The following is a 14504-nucleotide window of genomic DNA, read 5'->3' as shown; positions in this document are numbered from 1 at the left end:
AGTAGTACAATTATTACAATAATACGGGTAATGGAAGTACATCATCCAAATGATGCACCTGCTTTAAATTGAGCAGAATGCCAACACTATACGCATTATATTTGAAGTAGTGATGTTATGAATCAACATCGAGAAAGTAGTTCATGTCTTGTGATGCAGCTATAATATAAAACTTTAGTAAAATGCGAAACACGCATGTTCGAAACATAACATTGCGAGCGAAGCGAGGAAGAAAATTTTTACATCCATTTCTTTGAAGTCTTTCGAGAATAATAATTTAATGGGATGTCAATACTTTCTTATGACCCCGCGATATTTACTCTTTTCCAGCTTCTCATTTCGCACGTTCGGCGCCAAGATCGCGTGGATACCATATCGCTCAATATAATCCCCTAACTAAAATATTCGATCTCTCCCCCATCAGTGGCGGCTCGAGGTCTGGCTCTATGGGTGTGCACTTCAGTCTATCGTCCAGAAGTGTTATACCACCCCTGTTAAATGCTCACACCAGTTTTTGCGTACTTAATGAAGCTTAATATATTGGCAACCCAAGTTTTGATAATCATTCAGTGAAAATGAGGCTATGAAAGAGTTATACGTATTTCATGATTTTTTAACACAGATTTTTTTTACAAATTTCAAATATTTCAAAAATTATCTAGCCAATCACGAGAAGAGCGATGTTATTGTGCAGTATGTAATTGAGCATTCGATAACCTGACAAAATCACTCAAAACATAGAAATACCGATCTACAATATCAATACTATTTTCAATTTGCAAAATACTTTATAAAAACTTTCTCCCCGGCTCTGCTGATATTAATGAACAAGGAGAATAATAACACTGGCGTACACCAAAGAAGCCGATCTAACTACCACATGGAGGAAATCAGTTGTAATCTATCTAGCTGTTGTTTATTTCTAATGACAGACTGATCAAAGCAAGCAAATCAAGCGAAATCAAGAGAATAATAAATGTTAAAGCAAATAACAGTACTACTCACTAAGTTCATACTGCTCTGCTTCGTAATCTGCTTCGTAATCGTACTTCAGAATTTTCCTTCTTTTCCGGCGTATCCATATATTACTGCAGTTGCTACTGGCTTTGTAGCTAACTTCCCTCCAAAAATTCAATAAGGTTAAATGTTAAGTCTGCTTTCGCTATATACAGTTTCCCTATTCATCATGAAATCCAAAGGGGGAGGGCGTCCGACTCCCCTCCTTTCGACGCCCATGATTCCAACAGAATAATCAAAGTAAAAAAAATGCGCGAGATCGAAAAGTTGAGTGAAAAATGCAGTTAAATGCATTTACATATGAATTTTAGGCATGATTTTTTTCCCCAGTAGTCACTCATTCGTCAGCTGTTAGCAACGTGTCGATTAAGTGCCCAGGGTGTAGTAGTTTTTTTACAATTAGTAGTTTTTTGGTCGCAAGTCGGAATATGTCACGAAAATCTACAAACTGCAATAACTCGAAACCCATTGATTTCCGACCCCCGGTGCATAGGGTCAAATTTGTTGCAAATGTGCTCTAGTATTACCCCTTTCCAGGAATAGGTCGAATTACCAATCACCCTGTATACAGGGTGTCATTTTAATGGCGCCCACGGACCACAGAAACGTACAAAGGACATCAAAACAAACAACTTTTCTCAGTAACATTTTTCTGGTTGGTGCGTCGTTTCGGCACTACAGTCGTTCAAAAAAGCCCGTTTTGCCGCCTGAATGCTGGCAACCACACACAACATTTGATTGCATTTGTGACGTCATATCCCGTCGTAAAGCGATGCGTTCCAGGGTTGCCAGGAACAAACATATTCTGTTAAAAATGACATAGCTACAATCAGCCACGTTATGCACCGTAAAACAAAACGAGAAAACACGTTTTGTAACCTAACAGGAAGTAAACAACAATACGAAAAATGGTAGAAAGAAAATAGAATTCAAGTGGAAGTGGTCATATCGAATTTTGCCTCAGCTTACAAGTCAAATATTTTCAAATCTAGTAACCAAGTTGGCATCTACAATTCAGTCTATCCACTTCGTCCTTCTGATACTAGTGGTCTGTGACGCACTGAACAGATGACAAAATGTAAATGAAAGAACTCAAAATTCCAAAGGTAAACAGCACATAATATAATGTATATTCAGGGCATTATGAGGCAAGTGGCAAAAATGGTTGAAAATACAGGGATATAAGTAGTAGTAAAACAAACTCTCCGACGACTGTGTTTATCTACGCACCGGATACACACAGTGGCGTGCCCAAGGGGGGGGGGTTGGTGGGGGTAATAACCCCCCTTTGGCTCAGTATTCCTAAAAAAAAGAACGTCAAAGGTAGGAAAAGATGGCAAAATGAGAGCTGACTTTCAGAAAAAGTGCACGTAACCCCTCCCTTTCGAAAATCCTGGGCACGCCACTGCATACACATGTAATAGTTTGCAACTGAGAACAGGGCAGTATATTCGCTACTGATTCATCATTAGATTGTTACTGTGGTTGTACGTGTGTTAGCCGTAATGTAACAACGTGAACCTCGGATACTTCCGTTATCAGTACAAAAGTACCCCAAGGCATCTGGACACAAATAGTGTTGCCCACGGGACAAGACGGGACAGGCTTTTAAAAATTCGAGACGAGACGAGATTGATCATGTGTCCCGAGACAAACTAATATTTTCGAGACGAGACAGCATTTCCACGAGACTTCCACGAAACAACACAGGTCAAAGTCTCGTCTCGTGGGCAACACTAGACACATACCTGTAGATATCAACCTTGCAACGAGATTTACAAATATAATATTGACATGTAGCTGGACGTAAACATTCACATGCAAGCTGTAAGTTCAATAAAATTTATTGTTGTTGATATTTGACATGTAGGCCGAGACAAAATCCGATATCGACACTTCATTTTGAATACGTTTTTTACCATTTCTCATATCGTTAGGTCACTTCCCTTTTCCCCTGAGATGACTGCTGATCTTCTGGCTGGTAGGCTATGATGTTCGGTCTACTGGACGCGTTTCTCGCTTCGTTTTACAGCTAATAATGTGGTTGGTAGTTTGTCATTTTTCACAAAATTTGTTTGTTTCTTGCAACACTGCCGTGCGCTGTTTCGCCTCAGGAAATGACGTCACAGATACGATCAAATGTTGTGTTGGGTTGCCAGCATCCAGGCGGAAAAACGTTCTTTTTTTAATGGCACACCAACGAGAAAAATGTTACTGAAAAAAGTTGTTTGTTTTGATGTCCTCTATACGAATCTGTGGTCCGTGGGCGCTATTAAAATGACACCCTGTATATGTGTGTGTATATATATATATATATATATATATATATATATACATATATATATATATATATATATATATATATATATATATATATATATATATATATATATATATATATATATATACTGCTGGACAAAAGAAACCGGACACTTGCATTTTTTGTGATAACGCAATGGGTCGATAAAAGCTCTGGTACAAGGGCTAACTAAATGTTGCAGAAACTGAATTAAGTACGAATGCATAAACAAAGTCCGAGCCTATGAATGGTGCATATGGTACTACATGATCTGCCGAACATTCTGTAATATACCTGCGAGCTGTTATTGCAATTCAGATGTCAAATATTAAAGTGTCCGGTTTTCATTGTCCAGCAGTATATATATATATTAAGAAAGGTTTTTTTTGTATTTATAATGATAAGCCTTTGCATACATTGTTAATTCTATATTTTTCGAGACTTGAGACGAGAACGAGAATTGCCCTCCCAAACCGAGACGGATGTTTATAAATCGAGACGAGACTGTCAATGAGACATTTACCAATAAACACGAGACAGACATTTACGACCTCAACGAGAACGAGACCAAGGCTGCCATGTCTAGTCTCGATAGGATCCTTAGTGGTGAAGTTGTGAAACAACCAATTAATGCGTTCGGGGTAACGAGATGAGGCGGCTTTTTTCGCAGTACAAAATTTAAAATATATCGTACCATCAGTATGGGATGTTGTTATACACATGGGCGTATATATAGTTCACGTGGCGGGGGGGATGGATGAACTTTTGGTATGATTAGGGTTGCTTTATTTCGTAAGTGAAAATCAAGGACACTGCTGGCCGAAAACTTGTTGGGGAGCAAGGGGTGGTAGACCCGATAAAGTTGTGTTTATGTAGTCACGAAGTCACGCTAGTATTGATACTTTTCTGTTCATCTTGTGCCACAGCGTTTTAAAAAAACCAAATATCTTTAAGATGACTCGAGGGGGGAAAAATAACTGATTTGACAGTCTCAATGCAGTTTCTTATCGCAGAAATTCCGAAACTATCAGGGAATTGCAGACATTTGGTCTGCAGTCCCATCGTGTGTGGAATTACGTAATTTCCTTCCCATCCGTATCCCGTCCTACGTCTCTAATTTAAGAGAATAAAGTAAGTCCGAAGATTTTTTTAGAACAAGCGGATAGAACAGGTAACTCTGGTAATTTTAGTGAACCAAAAGGGGGGGGGGACTCGTTGAACACCCCTTAAATACGCCCTTGACTATACACTTTATTTCCTTGTAATAATTATACATAAACTAAGTATTAATATGTACTATGCAATTGATGTAATCTTCTCAGTGTATTTTCTCTTAATTGCCCAAAAATATTTGATCATAACTTGCGCAACAGAAATGAAACACAAACTGAAATTGCTTTATGGAAATAAAGTGAAATAGGCTTTATAAATAAAGTGAAGATGTGAAAATTCTTATTTTGCACTACATAGGTTATGGTAAATTTCGATAAAAATAAGTTTAAAATATATGTATTTTTGAAAGTTTGAATTTTAGAAGCAATATTTTTCGCATGACCTGAGAACACGCACGCAGCAGTACCCTTTCATTTATCTTGCACGTGATCAGCAGGGATATTTCATGGAAGAATGATCATTACAAAGCATAGCTTTCTTTTCCACTATTGCTCCTTCTACCATTATTTAAATCTGTACAGATTTGTAAAACTGCTGCACATGCTCGCTCACCGTGGGCTGTACCCGCAGTAAACTGGACGCTTGAAGCAGACGAAAAACGAGCTCTCTCTAAGTCGTGACGCATTAACATGACGGAGCGTGTTTTCAGCGCAACGCTAGCCTCGCAACTTTGGAAGTCTCGTTTGCGCCTTAAACTGGACGCAGAGAAACGCGAGAACTTGCAGGAGTCATTTCTTCAGGGTGTAGTTTTTAAAATTCTTGTAAAAAAAAAAAAATTGAGTGGAAATGTCCATTCAGCAGAGAAAAATGTAGTAAAGCACTGACTTAGTGCTTGCTTAGTTGTAACGACCATTTTCTGTTCCGGTAGTTACGCCATTATCTCATAGCAAACACAGACACGTCCTAACACTAAATGCAGCCAAAGCGAAGTCATAACCGAAACGTTAATTTTGGAAATCACAGAGAATGTTTTTCAATATTCAGCGTTACAAACACGAGAAGCCACGGACGCCTTCGTGTATGGATTTCTAAAGCGCTAAGCAGACGACCGAATTCACTGCCGAACTACAACGACATGTGTGGAATATCCAATCAGAAACCGTTCTGTTTTCGTGACGTACAGCCATAGAATAGTTGGTAGAGCATCAATTTGGCACAACTTCTAAGTCCAATTTCTCACAAACTATTTCGAATTTACACAAACTATTTTGCACAACTTTAATATAAAATGAATGGCATGCAGTGACACAGTTAAAATCATATTGTAGGTTAGAGTGGAAATGTCCATTCTCACGAAGGCAGAATACGAAGTTGGTCTCGCGTTGTGCAATAAAGTAGACTCATCAAAAGAAGAAGAAACATAAGAAAGACGTCGCTCGCCCCTATAAGAAGACGAAGAAAAGACCCAAGGGAAAAGCATAGACATGGGAAAAGATAAATAAATGGTGGACGTTCGTGATCCATAACGCCATGTTTTGGGTAAAAATTGAGAAGTTTTGTGTGAAGAAAGCTAGGCCATGATCAATCGCTAGGTAAAATGTAATTTCATTTATCTGATGTTTATTCAGTGTTACTAACATTTGAAGAAAATTTGTATGGTTATTGTACACATTTCTTTCCCACATACTTAAAATTTTTATGTGAACGTGAAGCAACCAATTTACTTGTATCAGTGGAAGAAGTCGAAAACTTTGCTGCAATATTTATGGAAATAACTATTATGTGCTGACTCTGCCAAGTGAAAATTATACTTGTATTTTTTTCTTGTAAACCTTGTGGGAATTCCAAGTTTTTTTTTTGGCGAGCCTACTCTCACCACGTGGTGAGACGAGCAGCTTCATCAATTTTCACCAACATTTTTTGTTATTGAGTACTTTTGATATTATTTTTCACATTGACATTCAATATTATTATTATGAAAAAAACAAAGGAGCGAATGTAGAATATAGAGAATGTCGGTAACGGTTCGTTATGTCGTAGAGACATTTCTTCATTTTTACACAAGAAACTACTTACGGAAATGAGTTTCTCTAAGGTTTCTAACGTTCGTCGAGATATTTTCTTTCATCGTGGAATCTAATTGACCGGGAAATCATGTATTTTGCAAGAAATGGTAACACTTTACTATACCTGAGAGAGATTTCTTCAAATTTACAGGAGAAAGTACTTACGCAAATCATTTTCTGTAGCATTGTTGATGTTCGGGAATGTAATTTTGATTCATTTTAATGCGATTGCATGTGGTTTTGTACGAAAATCTATTTCCGACGCGCTATTGCTGCTGCCGCCATTTGCTTCCTTCATGAGAGCACAATACGCTCTCGTATTGTCCGTATATGCTAAATTGAACGAAAGGAGTGCTAATGGAACCAAACCTAACAGGCCTAACCTAACCTAGTAGGCATACCTCGTCCCCGTGACGGTTCGTGAATTTTTGGGCTAACGTCAATGGTTTTTCTGGCTCAAGGGACGATCAACGGTAAGCTATCGCCATGTTGTGTGTGGAAATAAACAAGAACAGTAAGTACTCGTAAATGTAAGAAATATACATTACTTTCCTAATAAATTAAATTATTTCACCTAAATAAGTGTTCCGGAATGCAGAATAGTACGTTAGCAATGTAAAAAAGTGTGAAAGAAATGATTCCCAGGTGTCTCAGGTATAGTAAAGTAGTACCCAAGAAAAATCTGGTAACACTTTACTATACCTGAGACGGATTCCTTCAAATTTACAGGAGAAAGTACTTACGGAATTCATTTTCTGGAGTGTTGTTGATGTTCCGGAATGTAGTTTTGGTCCATTTTAATGCGAATCCATGTGGTTTTATACGAAAATCTATTTCCGACGCGCTATTGCTGCTGCCGTCATTTGCTTTCTGCACGAGAGCACAATACGCGATATTGCTGCTGCTACAAGCCGATGTTGTCCGTATATGCTAAATTGAACGAAAGGAGTGCTAATGGAACCTAACCTAACAGGTCTAACCTAACCTAGTAGGCATACCTCGTCCCCGTAAGTAAGTAAAAAAGTCAATTTAAAATTCCTAAAGTGCTTTCAATTTTTTTAAAAAATTTAAACTATGCTTGCCTTACCTAACCTAACATAACGTCAATAGTTTGTTCCCGAGGTTTTTTTTTTAATTTTTTTTTATTTTTTTTATTTGAGCATACTTTGAAATCCGGCCCGAAAGTAGGTATTTTTCGGTAAAGGAGCTTGTGAACGATCAACGGTAAGCTATCGCCATGTTGTGTGTGGAAATAAACAAGAATAGTAAGTACTCATAAATGTAAGAAATATACATTATTTTCGTTACAAATTCCATTATTTCACCTAAATAAGTGTTCCGGAATGCAGAGTAGTACGTTAGCAATGTAAAAAAGTGCGAAAGAAATCATTCTCAGGTGTCTCCGGTACAGTAAAGTAGTACCAAATATCTCGCCGACGCACAATTGCCATTGCTTTCCTACGTGAACCGGATGTTCCATACGTTTGATGACGTAACCCCCTGTCAGTGTTTCCAACTCCCTTTTTTTTAAAAAAAACTATGCTTGCCTAACCTAATGGTTACATGGAAATGGTTCATGGCTCGTGGAGCTACCGTGAATTATTGGTGGGCTATGTCAATGGTTTTTGGGACTAACGCCAATGGTTTGATAATTACTCTTTATGTCAAACATTGAAATTTTTTCGTGAAAAATTTCGGGCACGAAAGTAGGTATTCTTTGGTAAACAAGGTTGCAACACTGCATGCACACTCCAAATCGACAAAACACTGGCACAACGTGCAATGAACGGGTACGCTATCGCCATATTGTGTGTGGAAATGAAGAAGAACAGTAAGTACTCGATAATGTGAGAAATATACATTATTTTCAGTAGAAATTCCTTACTTTACCTAAATAAATATTCCGCAAAGCGTAGTAGTATGTTATCAAGGTAACAGTTAGATACAGTGAAAACACATGTCTTCAAACTTACAGGAGAAAAGAAGGGGAAAGTACTTACGGAATTGAGTTCCTGTGGACTTTTGGAAGCTGGGAATAGTGGTTTTTCCATTCTTGCAACTTATTTGGCCATAAAATAATGTAATATTCGACATTCATGTATCTCCGTTGCACGATAGCTTGTGCCACCATTACCATCGACTACGTGAATCAAATGTTCTGTGCGTTCGATTATGTAACCCCCTGTCAGTGTAGCAACCACGCGGTAGTGTTACAAAATGATGTGTGAGCATTTTCTTTTTTCAATTTAATTGTTTATGTTTGCCTAACCTAACTGAACCTAACCTAACCTTCCGTGAATGGTTTGTGGATCAATTTTCGCTTAAAAACCTTTTATGAATAGTTTGTGAGGCATTTATCGGTTCATGAGTTTGAAAACACTGCATATCAGCTGACGACACTACATATCAGCTGACGATAGGCAACGTGAGTCAAGATTTGCCCGCCGAATTAGCAACAACCAATAAATACTTGTAATGTTAAAAATTATGCTTTTTTCAGTAAAAAAAATGGTACTACTTTACTATAACGGAGACACCTATCAATGATTTATTTCACAATTTTTTACATTGCTAACATACTCTTCTGCATTGCGGAACATTTCTTTAGGTGAAATAATGAATTTATAACGAAAATAACTTACTGTTGTTCCTTATTTCCCACAAACCATCCACGGGTAGCCCCAAAAACCATTGGTTAGCCCAAAAATTCACGAAAGCCCCACGAACCATCACGGGGACGAGGTATGCCTACTAGGTTAGGTTAGGTTCCATTAGCACTCCTTTCGTTCAATTTAGCATGTACTCTTTCAAGCATGCATAAAGTTTTCTGATATGTTTTTTCTTTCAGATCGTGTGAACACAATTTGAGAACAATCTTTGGAAGGAGACATATGTAATTTTGACATGAAGCACATACCAGTACATTCATTTCAGTGATTTTTTCACAAGATTCCCATTATTTGATAGCAGTAAATATGTTAGAGGAACCAATTAGTTAATTTCAAAATACATCTATTAAACATTTTATCATCTTTTAAAATGAAGAGTGAAAGTCACACATATGAAGATTCCAGAAATGCTTCAACTGGGTATCAAAACCTGGACCGATGCAATGTTTTGCCTGAGGCAACAATTCCCTTTGTATCATGTGGAATGGTAAATGAAGTGAATATAAAATGTGAGGAAGAGTTTCTGAATTCAACACATGCGAATGAGACCAATGAACATGGAAGCGTGAAAATTTATGGCCAGGATTACACAGAAATAACTAACATTTTTGATATACCAGTTAAGACTGAATCAGTGCTTCACGATGAACCTGTCTCTATTCCTCAAGAAGCCCTTAAGTCTCTTCCCTTTGAGGGTGGTTTGAATGTGAGGGAGACCTCTACGAATGGAATGTCTGAACCAGGATGCTTTGCAGACAGGTGGGTTGCAGACATTTTTTCGTAGAATTTCTATTTTGTGTGCAGTGGTAGACAAATATAGGGCACCTGGTCACCATGTAGCCTGAATTTTCAAATCTGTTCTAAAAAAATATTTTTCTTTTAAAATTTCAAGTTTGCTTATGGAAATTTCCATTACCTTCTTAAAATTAGTGGTGCAGTATGTGTGTGTTTGATCTTTGTGAATTTTCTGTCTCATTTTTTCACTATTGCCAGCTGTAAAATTGCAGCAGTATGGTAGAGCCAACCATATATTAGAATGCATTGCATTATTATTTATGCTGTTACTAGCTAAGAAGCCTTCTTTAGGAAGGCTACTCCGGTGCAAGAATTATTTAATTTTAAACCAATATTTTATTAATTAATAAATTTAATGTTTTAAGATATCATTTCAAAATGTGTAGCTTAATGTAAGTTGAATTCTTGCCTCTCTTAACGCATTTGAAAAAAACAAACAAAGAAGCATTAATGAAAGATTGTTATGGTTTTTGTTTTAGTGAATGGTAAAATTTGTGTGACACACATGCAATAATTGGTTGTTATTTCTTATTAATGATGATAGTTTTTGTAATTATCATTATTAATAAAGAACAGCAGATACGTATAATCAAGAAAGAAAGCAGTGATTCAATAACAAAATTGTTTCTTGCATTTTATTTCATCAAAAAAGTGTGGGCCTCTGAGGTGCCCCCACCTCAGGTAAGTGTCTCGTACGGCATGGTTAATCTAGGATTAAAGTGAAGACTGCATATAATTTATAATTCAATACGGAACTTGGGTGTACGGGGTGACACCCAAATGCCAGCTTCATTTCCACACAGTATACCCCAGAAACTACAATGTTGCAGGCTAACAAGGCTCTGGCACTGAACCTAAAGTCAGCATACTCCTTGGTATTAGTGAGTTTTGTCCTTGTATATGGTAAGAATTTACAATATAGAGATATTCTGTAATTACTTTACTAGTTGTTATACTCACTAAATATGCAGTCATACTTAAGTATATGTACATAATATTTGGGGGTAGCATGTTTAAATTGCACATTGAGTTTTAGTACTTGTAAAATAACGTTGTTAATTATCGCGATGATTCCCCATAAACAAACATAGCAACCATGTTTGTTGATGAGAAGAAATGACGATCAACATCCGTTCCGCTGTCTAGAGCGTTGCGACTCTTTTCAGATCGATTCTCTTTGGTTCATAGGATTGGTCGTGGAAGAATGGCAGAGAGAAATGAAAAGATTGTTAATGTGCTACAGTCATATAAGTGGAGTGTAAAAGAGGATGGTCGTGGTTTGGTTAAAAATTGATGGAATTTGGTGTTCCACATACTAGTTTACTATCCTTCGGGCAGATTTCTTCATTTCTACAGAAGAAACTATTTACCGTAATAAGATCCTGCAGTATTGTCTAACATCGGGAAGGTGTTTTGTTTGAAATTCAGGTAAGTTTTCCATATCCTGGAAACGGATTTCTTCAAATTTAAAAGTTTGGGGTTCATTTGGGGGCAGGTGACTCCGGCCAATTTCTAACATGCCTTTAACAGGGAGTCTATAGAAAAAGCCGGGGATCTGGAGCGGAGCGGAGGCGGGGCCGCGTTCGGTTGGGGGCGGTAGGTCAATTACCCCAGGGGCGGAGCCCGGAATCGGTGGGAAATTTGGACTCAAAAAAATTTCAAACGAAAATAATTTTTTAGTTTAAATTTCCCACCGATTCCGGTATGGATAGCCCCAAAAACCAGTTGCAGTTGGGTTAGGCAAACATAGTTAACATTTGTGGTTGTGGTATATCAGGAATACAGTAGAGCGTCGATTATCCGAAGTAATTGGGGGACATGGGTGTTCGGAAAACTGGTTTGTTCGGATAATCGAACTGTACATGTTTATTTGCCAAAAAGAAGTACTGTACAGAAAATTTATTCATAAAAACAGGCATCTCTTTAAGTATGTATTACAAAGTAACGTACAAAGGCAACTTTAGTAGGAATATATAGTATGTGGTACAGTTTATTAAACAAAAATATGTACATATTACATACGCAATTTGCATGAACAATACACACAGTACACAAAATTAACGTTTAAAAAAATCCTTTATTTTGGTCTGTCTAAGCAAGCCTACACGCTTACGAGCAGCTAAGTCACGTACTTTTTTCATTACAGATATCTGAAAGTGAGCGAGTACACAGTTCGGTTAAGCGGTCGTTCGGTTGACCGACGTTCGGATAATCGACGCTCTACTGTATGTATATTTCGTTGTGAAACAATAGATCTTGCGATAGATAATGAGCAATTCTACATTGTTTGTTGAGATCATGGAACCCCCATATTTTCCGATTTCTAGACGTAACCCCCAAATTTTAATTTCAGATTCATGGTTGCGAGTCCTAAATTAGTGAGTATGTGAAATATTAACAAAATTGAAGAATATCTCTATATTCTAAATTCGCTCCTTGTATATGTGCTGAGTGTCACTTTAGAGCTTGAGCTTTTAAACCATGATAAGGATGTTAATGGATATTTGCAAACCACTATTAAACATCACAGACACATGTTGATTTCAGTTCTGGTAAGGGTGATTTTAGTTTACCCTGCACAATGTGGCAGATGCAAGTAGCCCAAGTGCTGATATACCCACAATTTTTATTTTGTAATTATAGTGCATGATATTTTAATGTAAAATTTGTCCATATTTATATCTTCAACAGGAACGACTGTATGCAGTTGAAGGAAGTGGAGAACTTGAATCAGTTTGAATGTGATTATTGCAAGATGTCCTTCCTTCGAAAGTGTGCCTTGTTGAATCATGTTAAAGCACATGAAGACTTGCCTCGCTTTAAGTGCCATGACTGCAGTAAAACATTTTCTTCGAGATTCTGGTTTAAGCGGCATGTTAATTCTCACGAAGGAAAACTGAGTTTCAAATGTGATCATTGCATGAAAGTATTCAATAGAAAAACTATTCTTGCTAACCATATAAAGATGCACATGGGGATTCGCCCATTTGTATGCAAGCATTGTGGTGCAGCTTTCGTTCAACGTGGGAATCTGGTTGCCCATGTTAAATCTCATGTAAAGAATTTCAAGTGCACTTTCTGCACCAAAACATTTGCAAATAAAACTGATTTGTCTAAGCACTTAATCTCGCACAGGAAAACATGCCCGTTTAAATGCCCTTCTTGCATGAAATCGTTCAAGTGTGAAAAATATTTACAGACTCACATGAAGGTACATGGAGACTCTCATCCTTTCATTTGTGACTATTGCAGCAAAGGTTTCTTTGCAAAAGGATACTTTCAAAAGCATATAATAAGTCATCTTGTGGATGAGCCATATAAGTGTCGGTATTGCGACAAAGCCTTTAAGTCCAGGGGAAAGATGTGTGAACATCGCAGGATTCACGAATGTCCACATGTATGTCAAAAATGCAATGCAAGGTTTCGAGACAATGCTGCCCTGGTTGTACATCGCAGAATTCACGAACACCCGTTCGTGTGTGTATACTGCAATGCAAATTTTTTTGATGATGCTGGCCTTAAAAAGCATGTGGCGACTGCGCACACATTCATGAGTAAGTCTTTGAATTCAGAACTTAGTGGAACTAGTTCTAGACCCATTATTCCTGTAATGCCAAATACTAGTGTGTCTCTCCTCAATTACAGTGGACTTGTGTGTGTCATGCCACCCATAATCATATCCACCTTGCCACTGCAGGTTAATCTCAATAACCACACTCTGTAAGGAAAAAAATAGCATCACAGTATTCTTGTTACAAATGTTGAAATATTTTTGATTTGCATCTATTTATCTTTCCTACATCTATCTTTTTTGCAAAGATGGGGATGAGTGATGATATGATGAAATTGATGAATGGACACTCACAAATATTCGAACCCGGAGCCCGTGGCATCGTAACATGATGTACTAACCACTTCACCGCAGGGGCTGGCAAACTGATGTATCATGATACAAGCAACACCTTTGTTCCATCTTTCTACTTGCAAAACTTATTTGTGTGCGTATATGTCCCACAAGCAATAGTTACCTGAATTTTATTATTACTTCTGTAAAGTGCTCCATATACTTAACTGTAGCGTAATTGACACATTCGCGGCTGGCCTCATAATACAGCATTTTTACCTTTGGTCTGCGGTTTTTGATTGTTTTTCAAAAAATCATAGGAAAAAATATTTTTAATTTGTTTTTATTTACCACACATTTCTTAAATCTACAAAACTTCCTCTTTTCAATGAACAAAAATTTGTTAAATTTTCTTTTCATTTTCAGACATTTTTGAATATTTTTTTCAGTAATGTTTTGTGAAAAAAAGTACAACATTGTAACAAATGTTAATATAGATATATTTTAAGTTTGTAATCTGGAAATTTCAATAATTAACTACATAAACTATCAATACTTTTGAATCTTGCATAAGAATACTTCTTATGTCCACATAACAAAAAAATAATTGCAAAACTAATTACAAATTACAGGTAATTAGCTTTTGTATGAAAAAGTGGCCGCAGGACAGGACCAGACGATGTATCAGTTGGTTCTGCATC

General features: G+C 37.2%; 1 protein-coding gene across 2 annotated transcripts; it reads left to right on the top strand.

Annotated features, from left to right (window-relative positions):
- Nucleotides 1–5867: 5867 nt before the first annotated feature.
- Nucleotides 5868–14235, top strand: LOC145996383 (uncharacterized). Of its 2 annotated transcripts, none has more exons than XM_083132812.1 (3): nucleotides 5868–6028; nucleotides 9344–9923; nucleotides 12651–14235. In XM_083132812.1, the coding sequence occupies exons 2-3, from the start codon at nucleotides 9535–9537 to the stop codon at nucleotides 13681–13683; spliced, it is 1422 nt and encodes a 473-aa protein (XP_082988938.1). In that variant the 5' UTR covers nucleotides 5868–6028; nucleotides 9344–9534; the 3' UTR covers nucleotides 13684–14235. The 2 variants fall into 2 exon arrangements, with proteins under 2 accessions (XP_082988938.1, XP_082988937.1); XM_083132811.1 differs by having other exon boundaries at nucleotides 5869–6021.
- The last annotated feature ends 269 nt before the right edge of the window (nucleotides 14236–14504 follow it).

Source organism: Lepisma saccharinum, chromosome 12 (genome assembly GCF_977018435.1).
Source record: "Lepisma saccharinum chromosome 12, izLepSacc3.1, whole genome shotgun sequence".
In the NCBI taxonomy this organism is placed as follows: domain Eukaryota; kingdom Metazoa; phylum Arthropoda; class Insecta; order Zygentoma; family Lepismatidae; genus Lepisma; species Lepisma saccharinum.
The sequence above is the reverse complement of the archived record's forward strand: the minus strand, read 5'-3'. Positions and strand labels throughout refer to the sequence as shown.

What these genes read in the sequence shown, in the direction of transcription:
- LOC145996383 (XM_083132812.1), top strand. Translation starts at nt 9,535, where the DNA reads ATGAAGAGTGAAAGTCACACATATGAAGATTCCAGAAATGCTTCAACT. An exon ending in CCAGGATGCTTTGCAGACAG is followed by an intron (nt 9,924 to 12,650) that starts GTGGGTTGCAGA and finishes TATCTTCAACAG; the next exon opens with GAACGACTGTATGCAGTTGA.